Source organism: Musa acuminata, chromosome BXJ1-8 (genome assembly GCF_036884655.1).
Source record: "Musa acuminata AAA Group cultivar baxijiao chromosome BXJ1-8, Cavendish_Baxijiao_AAA, whole genome shotgun sequence".
Lineage (NCBI taxonomy): Eukaryota > Viridiplantae > Streptophyta > Magnoliopsida > Zingiberales > Musaceae > Musa > Musa acuminata.
The window spans coordinates 8,470,339-8,493,214 of NC_088334.1; the positions used below are offsets into that span (position 1 = coordinate 8,470,339).

Here is a 22,876-nt window from a genome sequence, read left to right on the forward strand (position 1 = left end):
TATATATATACATATATATATATATATATATATATATATATATATATATATATATATATATATATATATATATATGTGTGTGTGTGTGTGTGTATATATATATGTATGTGTATATAAATATATATATGTATATATTCATACATATATACATATATATATACATATATATATAATGGGTTTGACTTCTTTACAATGGGTTTGAGTCAAATAACATGATTTGAAGTACTTTTTTTACATTACATTATTTCGAAAAACTAAGGATTTCATTATACTATTTAAGAAACCTAAGGACTTGATCCTATGGATATGTAAAATATAGGATTTTCAATCTTTGCAGGATTGTTCTTCTAACATATAGAGCTGTATTAGCTTCCTATAACAAGGATGTTAACCTTATCACACTCACCGGAGTAGAATAAATTGTAAAATATGATTTGAGTTTTTATTATTCTAGTTGATGAGTATAATTGTTATGTAGATTTATTTACTTGCAAAATAAATGTATCTATAAAGCTTATAGATTTAAGGTATATATATTGATAGAATTGGATATATGTTCTAAAAATTAAAAAAATATATTTTTATCAAAAGCTAAATATAGGTTTGCTATCAAATTAAGAAACAATAAGTAGGAAGTTAAATGTCGTCAAGATGATGTTAAGATTGATGTATTTGAGTAAATGAAGAGAAAAATAAATTTGATAGGTTTATTGCACTATAGCACCTTCACGACTCTTTAAGTCAAATTAGATAAGTATAAGTTTAATTTATTATAAAATAAGAATATTATATATTGTGTGCATTTATAATATATGTTTGAAAGTATATTATGAATTAATATACACATTACATAAGCATGAAAATATATAATTATAATGAAAATATATTGCATACATGTATATGTGTAATAACGTGTCGTATGAAGATGTATATATTCATCATGTAGTGTGAGAGTGTATATATATATATTACGATACACAATGCGCATATATATTAAATGTATAGAGTATATGAATATTTTATGATATGCGATGCACAGATATATTATGATATGTGATATGGAAATGTATACATTTTTTATGACATGAGATATGAGAGTGTACGGATATATTATAATGTGTGATAATATAGTGTGGAAGTACATATTATGATATATGGTGAGGGAATATATATATATATAGTGTAAAATATACTATTATCTATTATATATATTATGACATAGGGTATAAAAGTTCATGAACTATACTTCTTAGCATTTGTTATGTCATGGTACTATACTTGTAAAAAAAGTTCTAAGATGATATATTTACTATTAAATATTTTACGCATATGATTTTGAAATATTGTATACATGTATAATACATGCTTACTTAAATAAAACTATAGAAGCTTATATTTATTGAGTTATTACTCATCGTAAATTTTATTTTATAAGTAGGTATACTAGTACACATTGTTAGGATCGAAATGATATTGAAAGGATGTAACTTGAAGTAAATATAATAAGCAATTAAAACAAAGAACAATAGAAAAGCAAAAAGATAGTGCACACCAAATTTATAGTGGTTCGGTCGTCGTGACCTACGTCCACTCCCGATTTCTCTTTTGTCGAGACCATCAACGTATACTAACGATCTTCCTTTAATTGGCGAAGATCAATTATCCTCTTACAACTCTTTTTCCTTTTCGCAGATTTAGGAGACAATCTTTATAAGCCACTTATCCCTCTCTTAAACTAAAATCAAAACTTAAAACTAGAAGGGAATTGTTTACAGCAGAGTTTTCATTTTTTTTTTGTTCTCAATTTTTGTATGTACCGAGTAAGGATGAGTGGGGCATTTATATGCACCAAATGGATTTAAATTTAGAACTAAAATGCTCTCATCTTTGGTTTCCCAAGTCCTAGCGATACCATCGCTTGCAACACTTACACTAGGTAGTATCATCGCCCAATCTAGTGGTACCACCACCTGATAGATTGAAAAAATATGCTATTGACTTTTCTAGCTCATAGGTGGTTCCACCTAACCTTGGGTGACCTAATGGGCCTTTCACTTGGCCTAAAATAGTCCCAATTTAGGCTTAATGGGCCCATAATTGAGTCAGCCTGAGTGCATTTGAAACTAACTCAATTAAACCTAAACTACTTCGATCTAGATAAATTATTATAAGCATGAATCCTAAGTTACCCAACATGTCATCGGTTCATCCGGTGCTTTGTTCGATTTTTCGGTGCATCGTCCTCTCTTTCAATGTATTGCTCAATCGGCATGTTGATTTTTACAATATCTGATCTCCTTGGCATAATGTCTGATTCTTCGGCCTGATGACCGAACTCATGGCACGAAGTCCTTCTGTCGGTACGTCGATCGATCCTCCAGCTCGACATCCAATCTTCTGATATGTTTCACTTCGACCCAACATCTTATTGCTCTTGCTTTAATCAATTTGTCCTTTCTAGTCGAAGTTAGTCCTATATCACTCAAAACATAGATTAAATCATAAACTCATTAATTGATTTGATCATCAAAATTCGATATTCAACACAAATATATGTTATGATATATGGTGACGAAATTTATTGATATATTATACTTTCTATTCTTTCACGTATGCATTTTGAGTTATTTTGACTTAAAATTTTACATTTTTATTTTACATTTGTTATGTCACTGTATGATACTTTGTAAAAGAAGTTATAAGATGATATATTTACTATTAAATATTTTATACATGTAATTTTGAAATATTTCATACATGAGGCTTATATTTATTAAGTTATTACTCAACATAGACTCTATTTTGCAAGTAGGTACATTAGTATTAGTCTATTTTGCAAGTAGGTACATTAGTACACATATATATGTTATGATATTAGGTAAAGAAATTTGTGGATATGTTATACTTTTTATTCTTTCTCATATACATTTTGAGTTATATTGTTATACTTACTAAGTCATAAGATAATATATTTATCACTAAATATTTTATACATATCATTTCAAAATATTGTATATATGATACAATATAAGCTTACATAAATAAAATCATAAAAGAATATACTTACATAAATCTTATTTTGTAGGTAGGGACACTAGTTACCCACCCCAAATGATGAGTAGGGAGGTGAGGAGAGGCGAGCCCAATATAAACATTTTTGTATATATAAATTTTAGATATGATATGCATTTGTGTTTATATTTTGACTAGATGTTTAGAGCTATATACTGGTGTCAAATATCATTATGTACAAGAAATCTTATTATTTTATTTAACAATATATTTTAAAATTATCTATCTTTTCACTACACTCTTAGCAATAGTAAACTAAAATGTGACATTCTATCTTAGTCATATACACGTACGTTATACATGAAGCTCGAGTAGAGTATTACAAAAGTGGAGGAGGAAGACACGATGATTCTGACGACAGGATCAATGACATGCATAGATTCCGACAATTGCCACCATGGAACAGTTTTCATGGCGGATCATCCTTTCATGTTTGCCATCAGAGATGAGGTGGATGGCACGTGTTAGTGAACAAATGCGTTGCGGTTGGTGAGTCAGCACGGTCTAATCCATGGGTTGATATCGGGAGCTTTCTGCATGGTGATTCGGATGATGAGGTACCCGAGCTCTCGGGAAGGGGTGCTGGTTGGCGTTGGTCAGAATCGGGGTTGATCAACGAATTCCTTGGTGTCGGGCAGATCGTGCTTCCGTGTCGAGTCCTTCACCGTCGATGAGTGGTCATCCTCCTGCACAAATGGCTTCTGTCGGGTGGTACCCGACCGTGGCCCCTTCGACGAGCAAGTTAGTAACGAGTGGGATTGTTTTTTCCCTCCTTTTCGCCTCCCTTGGTCGGAGGCTGGCTAGGGGTTTTATACCTTGGCGAGAGGACTGAGGGCGCATCGATTTGGCGTCGTCGTTGGTCCCCGAGGGATGAGACAGCCCTTCTGACTGGCCGCCGTGTCGGGGCATACAGTGCAGCGTCAGACGGCACCACCCTAAGCTCCTGGGATAGGACGTGTGGTATATCTTTTTGGTACGAGCTCCCGGGACGGGACGTATGGCGTGGGGCTCTGACTTGACGTTTGTGTCGGCTGTGACGTGTTCAGACTGCCAAAATATTAAACACGTGGCTAATACTTTGCAAGTTGACTGACGATGGAGTTATCGAAGAAACTCTTTCGTAAAGCAGAATATTTATTATTGTTGCATATAGATAAATTTAGAAGTAAATATTTTGGATCAATAATTTAGGTATAATAGTTAATAGATTAACGATCACATGAAACGGATTACCTTCTCCAATTATGTCCAATTTTGGATCAACCATAGGTTCAAAACCCTTGTGCCAAACATTAGTCCAAAATCATGCATAAAGTCAATTCCAATATGCATGATGCACCACAATTTTGACTCTGATAAATATCAATTTGGTATGCTTCACAACTTGGATTATTGTGAGCAGCCAACACAATCCAATAATATACATATAAAATATAATAATGACCAAACTTCAATCAGCAACGAAAAAAACACAAAAGAAAGAGAAGAGTTCTTCGAGGACAGGGTAGGGTTTATGTAAAGCCTGACCGATCTCATGCACATCAGTGCCCACGAGTTGGTTCTTCACCTCACGGAAGGTCCGAGGTGGAGCGAAGGGCACGCACGCATGCACGCAAAAGGTTCTCATAGAGCTCGGCCTTTGACAATGTCGATGCTCATCTCACTGGGGTCTGTTGCTTGCAGCTCCACCTGGATCCCATCGAGCTCCCTCTTGAACCTGTCCTTGGAGCTTGCATACAGCATCTTGCTCCTCACCCTTGCGGCATCGGGTGACCTGTGCGGGAAGAACACAGCCAAAGTAGTAGCAGATGCACTTGTTTCTTCCTAGGAGTTCCAGGCAAGTGAAGGGGATGATGAACACACACACTCTCTCTCTCTCTCTCTCAGAGATAGAAAAGCTTGTTACCACTGATGACTCTAGTAGTCATTTTCCACTTCCAAGGAGTTCTAGAAGAAGTTCTTTTGAAGACAATCCACTTAACATATTAACATGGTGCAAATAATTTAGCAAGTATAATGATCAAGAGAACATAAAACTTGTCTGATGAATCTTCTCTCAAGCAAAAACTAGAAAGCTAATCCAACCAGTGTTAACATAATGTTGTTGCTACAGAAGTATGAATTTGATTAGTTATAGACCATTATAACTATTAAGGATTTTAGCTCCGTAAACTCTATAGTTATGAGTGTCCAATTAATTGATGTTATGATTTTTAGTTAGTAATTTTTTGTAATGCTTTGATTCAATTCTTTTTATATTATAATGTTTTGAGCCTTTTTTTTTATTTCTTACAAATGGATTTTGGTTTCTAATCATCAAACCTTTTGATAAGTCACAATAATAATTCATATTTGTTTCCTTCCTATTTCCGGAACCGATCTAAATGGCACAACCACACTATCTTGGCTCCATTAGAACAAGGCGACGAGAAATTTGAGGTGGTAGGTCGTGTTGGGTAATCTTACCAAGCGATGAAGAAGATCTTGCTCTTCTGGCAATTCTCATCGGTGACGAAGTCGAAGTCGAAGACGGCGTAGCGGCATTCGTCGGCCGGCAGGGACGCGGTGAAGTCGTCGTAGCTCTCGTCGGGCTGGCCGAGCTTATCTACCATCACCTGCTGTATCCTCTCGTCGATCTTGAAGACGATGAACCGAAAGTTCCTCTTGGCCTTCAGCTCCAAGAACTTGAGCTTGCACTCGTCGCTCACCGCCATTCCCGACGCCGCGTTCGCCTTGGCGAAGTGCACATGCAACACAGACGATTCACCGTCGTTAGAGAATGGATCGAATGCTCTCCGTTATCCATTCTGAGGAGAGTACTGAAAGAGAAAGAACGAACTCACCATGGTTTCTCTCCAACGAGGGGCGAGATGGGCAACGAAGGTTGAGGAAGCTGGGAAAAGAAACGATGAGTGGAGAGGAAGGAGGTGGACGCGATGCTTGTGAGGAGGAGGAGGAGGAGGAGGAGGAGGGGAGAATACGATGGTGGAGGAAATGGCGGGAGCAGCGGCTCGAGGGGACGTCCTCAAAGCATGTGCATCGCGCCACGTCATGTTCCGGCTCTCGGCGTTTGACTCGGTAATCCATCGTGCGGATGTTGGGATCCAAAACAACACTCCCATTTTGGGGTCGATGTGAGGCTTTTTTCGTTTTTTTTGTTTTGGTCTTCTTATTTTCTATTTGTGTTTAATTTGGGATTGAAATTTGGGTATTTTTCGATTATAATAGTCTTGAAATCTGGACTTTTGTAGGCCTTCTGACTTTGTTTTTTTCTCCTACTATTTCTTACATTTTTCGATTATTTTCTATCCAATGTCTCTTTTTTTTTTTTGGTTTCTTGATCTGTTAGTTATATTATTTTTTTTTATTTTTTTAAGAGTATGTGTTGAAGGTTAATTATAATTGTAGAATCTAATAATAATTTATTAAAATCTTTACCAAGTCACAATCAAACTCATAATGCTGAATTGATAAATATTTTAGATATAAAAAATTCATAACATGATCCATACAATTGTTTAGTCTATTAGACTTTGTTATTTCTTTTCTTTTTGATTTGTTCAATCATGCAGAAAGTCATTAAAAAAAAAATTTTTTTGAGCCAGTAATAGACCAAGAAAAACATGAAAAGATATATTACCAGGAAAAGAGAAGCAGAATGTGTGAATTACATTTTGATGTTCTAATAAAAACATACATTTCACTGAAGTCTCCATGGTATGATGATATTTACCCAATGCAATAATAAGCAATTCCTAATGATCTTTTAAACCACTCGAATCATTAAATGCTGCAATTGCTCACTTGGATTTTATGCTGTGTGCATTTAGATTCCCAATCTATCCTTTCATTTCCAATCAAATGGGTAGGACTGATGCTCATGCTATATATCCTGCAAAAGAAACTACAAGATGAACTTGAAGCATATTACATCATAAAGACCTCAGGATTGGCCAAAATAATTCTCATTTCTAACTACAAATGCACTACTGAAGGATCTCGAGTCTCTTCCAAACTAACTGTAACATCAAAGCAATCCAACACCAGTGAAGGATATGGATCTGAGATTTAAAATTCAGGTAAAATAAAGAAACACTAAATCCAGAAGCTTTTGTGAGCAAAATGACCAACAATCAAAGCAAACTAAGAATATAGGAGAATGCATTCGGAGCACGAAAGAGGAACACAACAGTTCACATACTGTTTTTAAGGATCCTACTAACCATAACATGGAACAACAAATTTTACAAAGTACAGCTTCATGGGCACCTGAAAGGAGGAAAAGCAGAATTCAGCCAACTGGATATAAATGTGCTACCCATTTCATCATCTATAACGAGTTTGGAAATTTTATATACCACTGCTGCAGCTTGAAACAAATCTGGTCATACAACACACAAAGATTCAGATGAAAAAATACATACTCAAGTATGAATAATAGTTTAAAAAGAAACATAGATTTGCCACTGGATATACAGTTGAACAAAACCTGTCACAGACAAATTATCCTCATTTTAGTTCATATGAGAAAGTGGAGCAGTCTAATTAAACATGGCTTCTGCCAGGCTGCCACTGCCAATAACAGTTAGCAGTTCATATCTGTTCCGATGGTAAGTGACAACAACGGCAGTAGTTGACCCGTCCATGCAATATGTGTGTGCAAGTCAACTAGAAGGAAGCAACCTTTTCCAACATATTTTCCAGAGACAGTTTCACTTGGGGAGGAACCAGAAGATGGCATACCGCCTTCCAACTAAGCCATTTACCCTCCTCTTTAGAAGGGTGACCCTTAAGAAACCTGTAAGCACTGCTGGTAGTAATTTCTCCTCTAGGTCACAGTCCACCTATTATAGGATAGCAATTGATATCTGTTAATGAATTGCTAAATGCATCATTTTGTGTGCATCTAGAAGTACATGAGAGCGAGAACTATCTTCTAACTCAGGTTGGACATTGCTCATAATGTTCATAATTAAAAGGTTTTGCTGATTATGCTTAATAAGACCAAAGAATTGCGGCATAAAAAATTGTTAAAATCCTATAAATAAGGGACTCTACGTTCTCACTTAAAGAACTTGCTGCAAGACTAGTAAAAGCACAATGCAGAAATTTTCAGAAAGATATTGTCAATCATGTATTTTGAAATAGCATGGATGTCTTAGAATATTGTCATGCTAATTTTAATGACAACCAGAGTAAAGTTACAGCAGTGCACTAATAATTCCAAGAACAGCACACAGTGGTGGTACCAATTACCCAACCAAACTTCTATGTTTTTTAAGTTAAATCTCCTAGTTACTATTTTAAATTTTATATAATTATATTCAATACTTACTCCATTCACCTCTCTTTGGCCAAATCTCCCCTCAGTTAAAACAAAAAAAAGAGGCCACAAGATAAACTAATAATTACACTTGGATCTACAAATGATAATAGTTAGCCACCTTTCATGTGCTTTTCACTGTTTGCACTGCAACTTCATTCCTTTAATCTTTTGTTATGCTTATTTCCAATAACTCAATATGTTGCGGAAGGTGCCTTTTATGTACTTTTCACTGTTTGCACCACAACTTTATTTCTTTTATCTTCTTTATTCTTTCTTCAACTACTTGTTGCCAAAAATCCTTAATGTTACAGAAGGTGCTGGTGTCTTTTTCCTACTATTTGTTCCTTCATCTCTGAGAAAGAGAGCCAAAAAGCTATATTAACTTATGTAGTAATGTCTAGAACTATAAATCTCATGCAATTGCAACAGCTAAATTATGTTACCTGAACAACAAAGGGATGTGCTTGGTCATTAGAAAATTAAGGCAGTGCGCAAGTATAATCTTGCCAGAACTTTCATTAAGGTTTACCACAATCCACTCCCCATTGGCTCTAAAATACATCATAATCAATCAGTAATTGTCTATTGATCCTACTGTAGCAAAACTTTACCTCAACCGCTATAAATGTTTGGCTATTAACTACTATAAACTGTAGTCTATTAACCTCAAACAGCATAATGTTTAATAAAGCTCAAAACAGTGTTTCTGTCCAAGATTATAGTAGTTTCGCAACTCTCTTATAAGTTATAAAAGTCCATAAATAGAATTCCATGTACCAAACAACATCATCCTTCAAGCTCTAAAATGCTCTTTCCATGCAAATAAGAAGTATTCCCTTTCTCTATGATTTAAGTATAGTATCAAACTAGATATAAGTATAGTATCAAACTAGATACAAAACGAGCAACTACTTACTTCAAAGAAGTCAGCTTATTTGATTGAGGATTCTCTTTGTTGGCAAATCATGACAATGGCAACAGTGATAAAAAAAATAAATCATAGACTACAAACAAATCTGCTCAAACAAAGCTGCAAGTATCTTTATCCAAGCATAGGGCATCACTGTCAGAAGTATGCTAACTGAAAGGAGAAGAATGAAAATAACAGAATGAGCTAGTCTTGATAAAAAGCAAATGTCTCACCAGAAAATGAAAAAAAGGCAAAAAGAAACCATAAGCTACTATGTACTAAGTGTGATATCGCCAACTTCTTACTAAACGAACACATCAAATAATATATAAGGGTTCATTATGAAAAATCCGGACATCAAATGCATCCCAAACAAAGGTTGAACTCAAATGCATTCTATTAAAGCAAAAATATTGTTGTCTATATAATATATAGCTTGCAGAATACTCATTAGGCATCCTTCAACTCCTTTGTCGCCTTTTCTTCTTTATCTTTTTGATAACATGCTTTATGAAAGATTTGTTATCCCAACTGGACTTGACAAGCCTTTGGTACCGACGTATCACTCTCCTTGAAGTCAAGGTTCCTTGCTTCTTTTTATGCCTCGATGGTAGAGGCGGTGAAGGTAGAACAGGTGCATCAGGAGACACAGCTGGAAACTCCAGTGACACCTGTTGTGACCAACTCCTGTTCAAGTCATTATATCCATCCATCCTCCTCATCAGTGCCTACCGAGCCAAGATATTCTTTTGTTAGTAATAGGTTTGTCTCTCAGTAATTAAACTAACTACAAACACAATACTGACCGCCACCCTTGCCTCCATAACTGATAGTCTTGTCATCATATTGTCTACTAAATAATGCACAGAGTGTTCAAGGACTTCCAGCCTTCGTGAAAGGCTGTGAACCTGCATCCATGAGGATAAGACAATTAATCAAAGTTCATATATCGCACATAGAATACAAAGAAAACGTAATGTAGCTAATATGCTGTACCAGCACACCAGAAACAGAATCTTCACTCTGTTGTGTGGGTTCCCCCAGCTGTGAGTTTGCATTAGTATTCGCCATACCAGCCTGTTATTGGAAAAAGATTGAATCAAATTGCAAACAGGCATGGATAAACCAAAGGGATAGTAAAACTCAATTGATTGTATTTTCTACCTAGACCACAGAATTCGAAGTTTCCAGTTGATGCTTGTGATGTCATATATGTTAGATTAAAAAAGTCTAGTACTCTTCAATGAATAAGAACACAAATAACAATTACAAAACTTATGAAAAACCTAAACACTTTAATATTTCATAAACGTTAAGTGAGTTTGTGTAGCCTGGATGAGGTACTGACTACAAAACCAATAAAGATGTCATCGTAGTGAGGATTAAGGAGCACAGAAAAAAGCATTAGAGAAGAAAAAGCTAATAGAAAACAAGACGATAACTGGCAATGTTCCACAAGATAATTCTGATGCCAAAAGATTACCAATGAATAACCAAAATATTATTTTGTTAGAATCAACTAACATCTAATAACAAGGTCTCTTCAGGTGCCATATATGATATGTCTTCCAGTACCTTTGGTTTCTATTTCCGCACAGAATTACATTCCAAAAAGGCAAATCGGTGATTTCTTGAGAAAGCAAACGTTAAGGTTGCACATACAGATGGAAGGCAAAAAAAGAATCACCATTAAGACCTTTTAGTAAAGAAAAATAACTATATTTATGAACAGTACTAACTACTAAGAACAAAATGCATCGAAGAGGCACCACGAGCTTCTGCAACGAATATAAGCCATAATCCTCGAGACAGAATCCAATCTTGAGGGGTTTCTGATCCACCGACACTGTCGTTCTACAACTATTGAGGACCAAGAAAAATGCCCTAAGAAGCGGTAGTGCAAAAGCGAAAATGCCCTAAAGAATGACTGAAGAAACGTTCGCTTTGTATCCAACCAGCGTTTCAATCCCACAACACGACGAGATTGTTGTGGACGTGTACCCAACGACGAAGTCCCGTTGCCGACTAAAAACCCTGATGTAGATCAAGCACGCCCTCTGACGAGCACGCAAACACTGCGAGGAGGAGAAGAACGGGAGAAGAGATGACGTACCTTGTGGCGAAGAAACGGTACTGCGCTTGGAGTGCTTCTCTGCGCTGATCGCCTCAAGAGGTCGGTAGGGCGATATCTCTTTGTCCTTTCTTCTTCTTTCTTTCGGATTTGATTCGAGGGAAAAGATTGCAGGAAAACTTTTGGCCGACGCCGCGCCCTCGCAGACTTGATTTATATTGTCGTCCCCAAGACGTCGCCCCCGCGCAGGACCTGGTGTGGGTCCCGCACACGAGTCACCGGTGGTGGCCACTTGCGGAGAGTGAACGAATGGACAAATTTGTAATATATATATATATATATATATATATATATATATATATATATATAACCGTATTAAAGTTAGTGAATTTTGTATTTATTCCTCAGAATTTAAATTTATTTTTTTATATAATATCCGGGAATAATTGGACTGATTTTTTATGTTCGAAAAAATATCTGATAATTTTGTATAATTATTCTCATAAATTAATCCTTACTTATTTCTAATTATCAAACTTACCCATTAGAAAAATATTTTATTCAACTCCGAGCTATCTAACTTCACTAATTTGGGTATTGGATGAGTCCTTATCCAATAATATCTTGATATAATTTTGAATAATCAAGATTGTCTCTAAATTCTTGACATCTCCAATAATTAGAATATATATATATATAATTTAAAACTTAAATTTTGAGAAACTAAATTGAATTAATATTTTTATGTTTGTTTCTTTAAATCAATTTAATAATGAGTTGATGTGGAGAATTTTATATATTTAACTACGATTAGTAATGATTTTGGATATCGATGTTTTAAGATCTAAATATTTAAAGAGATATGTATACCTTTGGTGGGATACATGTATATTATATTACAATATAAAATGGTATATTCTATTTCTCCCCTTCACAGCTTCTTCGGTAACAAAGTGGGGTTTTCTTTGTAAGCATCGAAAACACACGTTAATTACAAATTATTTCCTTATAGTACCTCCTTAACATCCTTAATATCCTTATTATAAATTTAAAAAATTTATATTAAAATTTTTATAGTTATAAAAGTGAAATATTTAAGTCTATTTACCTCAACGCAATCAGTTTTATCGACAAAGACGAAAATAATAAGTAAAAAAATAATTTCAACGTTTCAGTTGACATTGACAAACAATGTGCGGATGGTGATGCCACTAAGGCTGCAAGTAACTATCATGGATAAGGATAGCGACTACAAGATATGAAAGTCACTATGCATTTGTGTTGATGCTGATGTAGGTGTCTAATGGTCTTTTCTTCGCTTTATATCTGTGTCGATATCAACACAGTTGTTGAGCAATAAAATGATCGCTCAACATTATATTAGCGTCGATGTAGATGCAAAGTAACGCCACTCAACAACTATATCGATGTCAACGCAATCAGCGCTCCTTTTTATTACTTTGCATATGTGTCAACATCGATATAGTTATCAAGCAACAAAAAGTTATCAAAGCATACGCTGAGTGACCCCTTTCGTCGATCAGTAATTGTATTAATGCCGACGTAAATACAGAGTGATCAAAAAGGACCGTTAGACTAAGCAATCATTTCATCGTTTTGCATTTGCAACGACATCAACGTAATTATCAAACGATAAAAAGACCACCGATGTAGAAAGTCCTTCATCTCTCGTCGTTATTCTCCTCAGCCATAGTAACCACTTATACTATCAATTATCATCAATTGAAATATTAAATTTATTTATTATTTATTATTTATATATTTTTATTGATAAAATCAACGATGTCATATAAATGAACCTAAATATTTATTTTTAATTAGCAGCGGAAGAAGACACCGAACGTGGCCACGCTCTGTTCCTCTCTAAGCGTCTTCTTTCGCCTCGTCACCCGCAGAAGCACCGGCATTTCCGTCTCCCTCCGCCTCGCCAAACCTCTCTCCTCCTTCTCCACGAAGCCATTGCTAGCCCCTGCAGCAATTCCGTCTTTCGGTCCTCGGGATCTCCGGTAGGCCCGCTTCCCCTGCTACGTCGCACAGCCCTCGCGGGCGTTGCCTCTGCACCGTAGGCACGCCTCTGAGATGGCCTCCACCGAGTGCGCCGCGTCCATCCGTGAATTCACCATCAAGGTTGGTCTCACCGATTTGTTGCTTGGTCTCGAGGGCCCTTTCGATGTTGGGTCCCCCAAAGATCGAATTTTGGTGCGCGATTGGTTGTTTACATTGGTTGGTTCTTCTAAAGAAGAGATTTTGGTACTAAATCCGATGATCTTTGTTTATATGATTCAAGATTCGTCATTTTTTGCAAATAAAGGTGCATCCAATGATGGTCTTTGTTGATTCGTTTCACACAATTTTGTTGGTGCTTGTGTGATAGGGAGGATACAGTCAATCATTCACCATCCGACCTATGTCCTTCAAGTGGCGAAGACCGGAAGAAAAATACAAATGCTATCCCTCATCGGGTCCAAACCTATATGTTGTCTCCACCCTTATCGCCGACAAAAGGTGGTTATTAGAGAAGCTGCTCTCATATGATTAGGACATCAATGATATTTACATTATATTTACATTATTCTTTTATGAGAAATTATGGTCGCTGAAGCATTATTTCATATGAGAAATTATGGGATACAAGTGATGTCAGATCTGTTGAAGTCACTTTTTTTTCCTCCCTAAAAGGAGGAAAAGAATACATGTTTGATTTCAATTGTTTGCTGAAATCTGATTTCCATTTCAGGATGCCAAGGGAAATGGCGTTGATCTCAGCACTTACAAGGGGAAGGTTTTGCAGATCGTCAATGTAGCATCCCGATGGTAATTATACATATCCATCATAGTCCTCAACTCCTCATGTTGTTCAAGGGTTTGTCTCTTTTGTACCATGTCAGTGATTCACTTGTGCTATTGTTCATGCCAACTTTTGTGTCGTCTGATTTGTATTGTTGTAGTTCTACTGCTCTTAGTTTAGCCATTATCTAAATCTCTATTTTTTTTGTGCCAGTGAATTGACCAACTCAAATTACATGGAGCTGAGTCAGCTGTATGAGAAGTACAAGCGCAACGGTATGTGTTCGTCACTTGATTTTACCTGAATATTATTTGATATGGATCATTTCTTGCTGTATTAGATTACGATGCCGTCACTTTTGATGTTCTGCACCACATTGAGCCTCTTCTTGTGTGTGTGTGTGTGTGCATACATATGTATGTATATATACATACACATGTTGGATCAAAGAGTTTAGCTGTTCTTGGTTATAGAATGTCAATCCGTCTATGGCATGAAGTAGGACAAAGACATGTATATCAAACTTGTGAGGTCGGCTTCGAGGAAACAAAGTGAAAAGTTATTGTCATCTCCCAGAAACCTTGCAACAAATGTTAAGGAAGCATATAACTAAGTAGAAAACTGAACATGTATAAGAAACCGATTCAAAACCATCTTTGGGTCTAATTTACTCGATGCTCAATGGCAAACTCCTGCAGCCTCCACGGAATTAGATAAATTAGCTCAAGAAATCACCCCATCATTCAATGATAGAGCTGCAAACTGGTTGGTTGATTGGCTTGACAGGGGATGGCTGCTGAGCAACACACTCAATCGATATTACATACACCTAATAAGGACACTTATTGGACCTTCTTGGATATGAGCTTGATAGCTTAAACTCCAATCAAATAGCTCTACATAAATAAATGAACGGATAACTATTGTTCATGTTTCTAAGTTGCTTGATGTTTTCTTCCAATATCCAAAATTTGCATGTTGTTTAAGATGACACTAGTGTAAAAGGATTTGTATGTCAAAGACAGATCCTTATCTTCATTTGTGGAATGAAGAAACATGATCGTCTGAAAGTATAATCAGTTTGTAATATGATCATCAGAATTTTTTGTTATGTTTCAGATCTCGAAATTCTGGCCTTCCCATGTATTCAGTTTGGAGGGCCAGGAACCAGGAAGCAATGGGGAGATCGTTGAATTCGCCTGCACTCATTTTAAAGCCGAGTACCCAATCTTCGAGGTAATGTTTGTTCATGTGTTTGTATTGTTCTATTCATTCTGGATGTAATTTGTTACATCCAAGCTTCTCCCATAAGTATAGTTTTCTTGTTACATTGGATATAGTGCATGAATTATTACAGAACAATATCATTAGTGGAAGACACCACTTATCTCATCTGTTTCAGTCAGGCTAAATGCTTTGGTTAATGTTCCGACAAATGTTGATCCGTGTGACATGAAACTGAAGTCTTGTTTCTGATTCAGGTTGATGTAAATGGTGACAATGCTGCACTTATTTACAAGTTCTTGATGTCCAACAAAGGTGGCATCCTCGGGGATAGCATCAAGTGGAACTTCGCTAAGTTCTTGATCGACAAAGATGGCCATGTGGTGATGTCACGGATAAAATTGTAGACGGGATGTTCGATGTAATACTTATGTATGTCCATGTCTTTCGGTTTTGTTTATGCTTTGCACAGCATATAAAGGGTTGGCAATAGGCTTAGCTGGCCCATTTTCTTTGGTTTTGGTGATCGTTCTAAGCTTACGAATAAAGATTATGTCATGTGAACACTTGTGAGGATTTTGATCTGTAATGGACCATTTTTGACCCTTTGTTGTGCGACCGTTCAGAACTTGTAAAGACAGTTTGTAATTTGTATCGGCTACGAAGTGTTTACTGAAATGATTGTTTATGGATCCTGAGTGAGATGTTTTCTCTAACCTATTTTCTCTTTTGTAGGTTCTAAGAGACCATAAGAGGTTTCGGGGAGGTTGACCTTTGCGAATGGACACGTAAGGGTACTGCACGACTTAGGTAAAACCAACTAAGTGCGTGTCAATGTAGTGGACAGTTATGCTCCAACCAGCATTTAAGGTAAAACCAAGCACAATACCATCCCTTTGATCAATTCTACTTCGGTTAGAACATAGTTGCGGAAGGACATCAAGAAGCCCTTGGGCACTGCATAAATCCTGTTCTTGGGGCATGTCACTCTCTGGTTAGCTTCTTTAGAAATGCTACTATCAGCAGCATTCTTGCTGTCTTGATGATTCAATTATAAGAGACTGCAATTTGTTGTTTTTTACTGCAATCTATTGATTCGTCAAGCTTAAAAATCTGCTTCTTTATCATGCCTAGCATTTGCTGATGTTGGTGCTGGTTTTACATGATATGTGGATATGCACAGTTGGTCCATGAGCTCAATTGTGGGGTTCATGTACTATTATTCCTGTCATTAGTTAGTCCATGTGAGGCATAGGATCATCTAAGACAAGGTCAACATGGAAAACAATGTTGAGAAACCTTCGAGCACTTCATCCCAATCTGCTACAAGTTGAAATCAATCTGGGAATTATGTTTGCACTTCAGCATGATGCATGTGCTTGTTCAATCAAGACACTTGATCATCAGAAATAGCTACATTAATCTGCAAAGACTTCTTCAGCTGCATTTGAACACCTACATTGACTTACAAGTTCTACAACTATGAAGAAGCATCAACACATCTTCCACCAAGGATATAACTGAAAGCTTGTTAGCATAAGAGATTCAAACTTGAGCTGCTGCAGGAGTGCCATGGAATGTTGCTACCTAATGATCCCAGTGACTATTCGATGCCTCATATGAACAACACTACCCTCGTGTCAGGTCGATATCCATGTGAGCATTCCTCATATCGAGCTGCCTCGATGCAGGCCACCCTGCCATGACCGGAGGAGTAACGTTTTCACTAGGGAACTCTGCATACTGCATGTGTCGCTCATCCCCAACCTCCAGCTCGGGTTCAGCGCCTGTTTCATTGCTGGCTTTCACCTTGCTCTTCGCCTTTGATCCTGCGTAAATGAAGCTTCCTACAATTACCTGTAATAAGAACAGAAGGACGGACAGGACATTGAGACTAGAGTTCAGCTGCAAAAGTGTTCATGTGACCACAAGGTTGACAAACTCTTCGATTAGTCTCTCGTTACAGAAAAACCAAATCTAGAGGTTGAGATAGGAGGTCATCTCAAAATCTATGTAAAATAGAGACAAATGTAGGCCTGAGTAGTTTACCTGTACCGGGTTTGCAGCTATAAGAGATCCAGCTACACCACCGCCAATTACGCGGCCGTCGGGACTAGAAAGAGAGATGCTCAGCCCTCCAGCTCTGCTACGCGATCCACCATTGTCCATCAAAGTGTATGAACCAGACAAGCAGAGTATCTCGAAACGGCCCTGATCAAGTTTGAAACACTGTGTCAAGTTAGAAAACATTAAATGTTGTGAAAATGTTGAATCAATAACATGGATGAGGTGATCCTGTTCTAAGCTGAATCTAATACAACCTCAAAATTATCTTCACAATTAGTAGCATAGAAAAGCTTCTTTAAGGTCGAAATGGCAATCAATCCAACACCTCATATAGATAATAACTTGTGCTAAAACATGTAACATCTAATGTTCATTTTGCACTATTCTTCAACAATATAGACACAAATTTGAAGTCATAGGCAAAAAGAATAGATGATTAAGCATAATTACGGTTGAAAGACCATTAATATCCTTAAAAGTTGGTATCAGTTTTGATATGTCTGAGTATTATGCAGCCAGATTTTTTATATGGTAGCTAGTAAAGTTGTCTAGCTTCAATAATTTTAGCTGGATAGTTCAGTCTTGGAGAGATTTAAAGTGTCAAACCTTACATTGAATCAATCATTTTCCTTGTGGGATATAGAGACATCTGCATGAGAACAGTTCAGTTACAGTGAACACTCTTCTTGTCTATCTTTAGATCAGAAACTGGTGGTCTTCCCTCCAGATTCTTGTCGGAAAAAAAAAAGAAGACAAATTTCTCTTTGTATGTTGATGGCACATCACCTTCATCAACCCTTCAAACAGCAAATGAACACATATTTCGGGCTTCTTAGTAGATAAAAGATATTATCACTTTGAATTCTCCAAGTACTCCAGAACATCCACAATACCGATATAACCGTAGTTATTTTCAACTATTACATATATGCGATATCAATCATTCATAGGCAAATGAACTCTCAACAAAACACATCTTCCAAGTTTTATGTCAGAAGAAGCAGGCAATCAGTGCTTGAAAAAAAAAGCCTGAATATGGTTAATGCAATCAACATGTCCAAAAGAAATTTGAGAGAAGTTGTGAACCTCATAAGTGACTGTGCTACCAGAAGTTGCAGACTGCCGAAGAGTCACAGTGGACACAGCACCATTTGCTGAGAGGATACAGACAGCCCTTGGTCCCTGCTGGGAGAATGACATTATCTTTGCAGCGATGTCCTGCGCAAGAAAACTTAGTATACATATCATGGTATGTGCCAATACTTGATGCCAACTACAGTATGGAATTTCCAGTCAACAAGCAGGATGCCAACAACACTATTATGGCATGCTAAGAATAAGAGCATAAGAATTTCAAGCAAACAAAAGCAACATGATAACTATGTTCAAGGAATCAGAACGAACAAAAAATCACTAACAACACTTCACTTAATTCAACAAAGTGATAGAAAGTTTGAACCATACATAATGGAATCTTGCGCACTTAGGATTTAGTTAGGCCGTAACATTATAATCGGCAGATACAAGGCTTGCAACTCCATGCAAGTCAATGAACCTCAAGTTAAAGAATTTGTTTATGTGATGAACAACTGAATTTTTTCAACCACAAATATTGCATACAAGCTTTGAGCTCCATAGCATTGTACAAGAAGGAACAATATTAGCCCACTTGATTTATAGAAGGATCACAATGTCATCCAAAAAGGAGTCAATTTTCTTTTAGCATACTCAATATATATATATATATATATATAACATGAAAGAAATGTAATCCACTTCTTTCTGAAAGAAAAAAAGGCAATAAAATCCGTACCTCTCCTACTGGAATTGTTATGACGTGTGGGGTAAAACCCATTCCAGCTGATCCAACAACCCATTCACCTGTTGCAAGGCAGTAAGCAAAAGAACCTCTTAGACACTGATCTGAAAATTTATATGGATGCCAAGAAGTCCTTGAAATGACCTCAACAAATCTTTTGGTAACTAAATAAGTAGAGCACAATCAAAAGGTCAGGAGCTTAGAACTCATCAAGAACTCTTCAGACAATCCTTACAGTAGTTAAACAGCAAAGCTTTCACTCGGATTCCAACATAGTATATAACATGGTCCAACCCTCACCCTGTCCATTATAAATACTATCTAATGAAAGATCAAAAAGAACAACTCTTACAGATAGAGAGAATCTACTCTCTGCCGATATATATTATTTATCTTCAAAGTAGCTAATGATATAAAGCTATTAAGATTCTCATAAATACTAATACTGGTCATACAAGCATATATCTCCAACACCGTAGTTCAAAGTTGAAAGAGTTTCACGCTCCATAGATCGTGCCAAGACGCTCCAAATTGGCATCCGATAAGCCAACAAAGAGGCAGCAGGCAAAGGACAACAAAGATGCAAACTTTTCTTGACGAAGGAAAGGCAAAGGGGAGATCTTTGACCCACCAAGCGATGCTAACAGTTGCTTCCTTCCAGTGCCTGGCGGCCGCCCTCTTCCTCGCTTCTGCGTCGGAGCGCCGGACCCCGAAGCTGACCCTGACACGGTCCCCGTCCCGGAAGGAGGAGCAGACGAGGAAATGGGCGAGAGCGCCAAAGCTACGTTCCCATCCGGCCCATACTTTCTCGGCCTTCCTCTCTTCCTCTTCACCGGCTCAGTTTGGCTTACTCCCTCGCTCAGACCACCGCCACCACCATGGGACGAGACCGCTGGAGGAGACTCTACCTGGAACGGCATCGAACCAACGCCGGAAGACGGGGCCGTCAGAATCGCGCCGGGGTTCGGCATCGACCGGACCCCGGGTTGCGCTGCCACATTAAATCCAGACTGCGAACCAGCACCGGGACCGGGGATTGCTCTATGCGCTATGTAATAGGCTGAGCCAGACATCCCATCCATTCATGAACCGAAAGAGGGAGCCGGTCCTCCTTCCCTCAAGAATCTAGACGCAGAAAATCTAGCCGAACCACTCAAAACACCAGCAAGATCGAGACTTCAGGGTTCTGGGCGAGACTAGAACCGAAGCCGAGCCCTGAAATCGAAGCATAGCGTATGAAACTGAGAGGCCATGCAGAAAAACCAGAGGCCGCCATTTCGGCATCATCCGCTTCCTGTAAAACAAGAAAAACCTCACCTTTATCTATGCACCTCCATCTATCGCCCTTCCTCAGTGCAGCGAAAGGCACAGTAAGAGAAGGGGGGCAGATAAGGCGAGCTCCAGCTTCCAGAACCTGCTCCTTTCGGAGGAACGGCGAGAACCTAGGCTCGGGAAGGGATCGGTGGAAGGAGCCAGAGGAGGAAATGACACATTTAACGCGCCCCAACGCTTCTCAAAGCCCCTCCCTTCCTGACCTTCGTTTCATCCTCTCACTCTGTCTCTGCCCCCAACTGTTCTCTCAGTGCAAGCGTCTTTTAGAGAGAAAGAGAGAGGATCGAAGGAGCCAAGCGGTGGTAACAGGAAGCACAGAAGCCACAGTTCAGGGTGATAAACGGGGAGAGAAATCAACAAGTCAGGCGATCTCCGGGAAGACGGAAAGAGCGAAGAAACCGCCCTTGTTTTATTTCTCGCGCATTTGGTTCCTCTTCCAATGGCAGAAAGAGAGAGTGGCTGTATGTGTGTGTGGATACGATGATAGGATAATTACAAAACCGGCTTTTTTTCTTCCCCCCTAAAAAAAATAATAATAATAATAATAATTGTGGATATAATCCGAAGGAACGTATCCGAGATGATTGGCGCTCGTCATCTTTGCTGTTCTCTGCTCACAGCGGATCCCATGACCTTTAAGATTTCCGAGGTGGCACGAGCCTGGGAACCGCGTACGCGGGACCCGCGTCTGCCTCCTTGAATCACCGGTTATCGCGAATCACGAGGCTCATGGAGGACGAACATCGAGCTTCCCAGAGAGACTTCTATGCGCCCGTCGGTGCTGACTCCCGGGCGGGCCCCTCTTCGGGACATACTTCTTCTTACCCACTATCACATTACTCGGTTGTCTACCCTTCTCGCCATTGGTGGGCCCGACGCAAGGCCCGCAACTACACCCTGCCGCGAGGCGGGTAGCGAGGTGGCCTCCCACGACCCGAGACGCGAACCCGGCGCCACGATCGGAAGGGGGCGACGCGCTCCACGACGGCCGAAGCCTGCGGCAGCGCTGCAACGCGGAGGGCGTAGCTATTGCAGCAGGAGACGACACTCAGCTCCGTCGAATTCGTGCTACTGTGTCTCACCGACTCCAAAAGTCCAAAAGCCATGGCTTCCAGCTTCAACCCCACCACCATTTCCTCGTGTCGAATACTTGATGGCCATCGACTCATCTAAATGGGTGGACACACGAATATGCATGTAAAGTATGATGACTTTGAGAGCATCGGAAGCTGACACTTGGTGTAAGAGACATCGAGATGAATGTCCCATGCACAAACTTCAACATCCTGATGGGCTCGATAGGTCATGTCATCTGCCAAAACTTTTTTGAGTGGAAGATCACAACAAAAATTGAGATCTGAGTTCTGAGTTCTTGGATCATTGTCGCCATAGTAAGTTCTATACGGATACATAATAGACTACCAAGATGGTTGACTCAGAAGTTTCAGTGGGATGCTGCTTGGTTTTTGAAACGCAGGTCAACAAATAATGCTGACATTGAAGTTGAAGCTGTCATTGGAAGAAGAGCTAAAATGCAGTAGCTTTGTGTCATGATTTACTATCCATGTTACGTAGTTTTTGAATGGAAGAAATGAAATTAAAGAAGGAAAAAGAAAAAGAATTTAAGCTCTCTCGAGTTGTTGGACAGCAACTCTCATGCTAAAAATTTGCAGGTTGAGTGTCAACTCTTCACACATCACCAACCAGGTTGAATGTTTTGGACAGCATGATGTGGCAACTTTACCATAATGTAGGAGGAACCTCTTTGCAGATGGATCCTAAGAAGAGCAAGATGCCTCAAGAACAGTGCAAATAGTCTTTCCAAATAGCTCTCAGCTCCAACTTGGAACCGTTTTCTTGATTGCGGATAAACTTCTCATGGCCTTATTGAAGATAAGGTTGTGGTGAGCTTTGTAAGAGAACACAGTGAAGGCTTCTCTGTTGGTTATCTGGTCCAGGGAGATTCAACAGCTGCTGGGGAAGGTGAGTCAGCCAAGCAACAGTGGGCACTGTCTGAGGAGTCAAACAAGGGGGTGGAGCACCTTTTCCACCACTTTGACCAAATTGGAAGGCAGGGTGTGGGAAGGAGATGAGTTGGTGGATCCACCACCCACTCTCTTTTGGATAAGCATGAACCAGAGCATCCATCACTCATGGTGAGAGTGACCACAAAGGAACAGAGTGTGAGAAGGTGGGCAGCCCCCATGCCATGGCCTACTCCTCAGTTGGACCAGTAGCAGGGCAGG

The 22,876-nt window shown here is 38.5% G+C and overlaps 2 protein-coding genes and 1 pseudogene across 6 annotated transcripts; 1 reads left to right on the forward strand and 2 right to left on the reverse strand.

Annotated features, from left to right (window-relative positions):
- Positions 1-4,629: 4,629 nt before the first annotated feature.
- On the reverse strand, positions 4,630-11,642 carry LOC135587400 (actin-depolymerizing factor 1-like). 4 transcript variants are annotated; one of them, XM_065078765.1, is made up of 7 exons: positions 11,422-11,634; positions 10,305-10,385; positions 10,115-10,216; positions 7,342-10,036; positions 5,916-6,964; positions 5,539-5,804; positions 4,630-4,846 (listed from the first exon to the last, which is right to left on the reverse strand). In XM_065078765.1, exons 5-7 carry the CDS (start codon positions 6,192-6,194, stop codon positions 4,696-4,698), a joined length of 696 nt encoding a protein of 231 aa, XP_064934837.1. In that variant the 5' UTR covers positions 6,195-6,964; positions 7,342-10,036; positions 10,115-10,216; positions 10,305-10,385; positions 11,422-11,634; the 3' UTR covers positions 4,630-4,695. The 4 variants fall into 4 exon arrangements, with proteins under 4 accessions (XP_064934837.1, XP_064934838.1, XP_064934839.1 ...); XM_065078766.1 differs by having other exon boundaries at positions 5,916-7,916; positions 9,756-10,036; positions 11,422-11,625; XM_065078767.1 differs by having other exon boundaries at positions 5,916-10,036; positions 10,313-10,385; positions 11,422-11,642.
- Positions 11,643-12,578: 936 nt separating this feature from the next.
- On the forward strand, positions 12,579-14,978 carry LOC135589027 (putative glutathione peroxidase 7, chloroplastic; annotated as a pseudogene).
- A 1,724-nt stretch (positions 14,979-16,702) lies between these two features.
- Positions 16,703-21,085, reverse strand: LOC135583051 (AT-hook motif nuclear-localized protein 9-like). Of its 2 annotated transcripts, none has more exons than XM_009413256.3 (6): positions 20,616-21,085; positions 19,930-20,513; positions 19,293-19,360; positions 18,566-18,697; positions 17,462-17,623; positions 16,703-17,241 (listed from the first exon to the last, which is right to left on the reverse strand). In XM_009413256.3, exons 2-6 carry the CDS (start codon positions 20,378-20,380, stop codon positions 17,218-17,220), a joined length of 837 nt encoding a protein of 278 aa, XP_009411531.2. In that variant the 5' UTR covers positions 20,381-20,513; positions 20,616-21,085; the 3' UTR covers positions 16,703-17,217. The 2 variants fall into 2 exon arrangements, with proteins under 2 accessions (XP_009411531.2, XP_064934840.1); XM_065078768.1 differs by having other exon boundaries at positions 16,703-17,269.
- Positions 21,086-22,876: the final 1,791 nt, after the last annotated feature.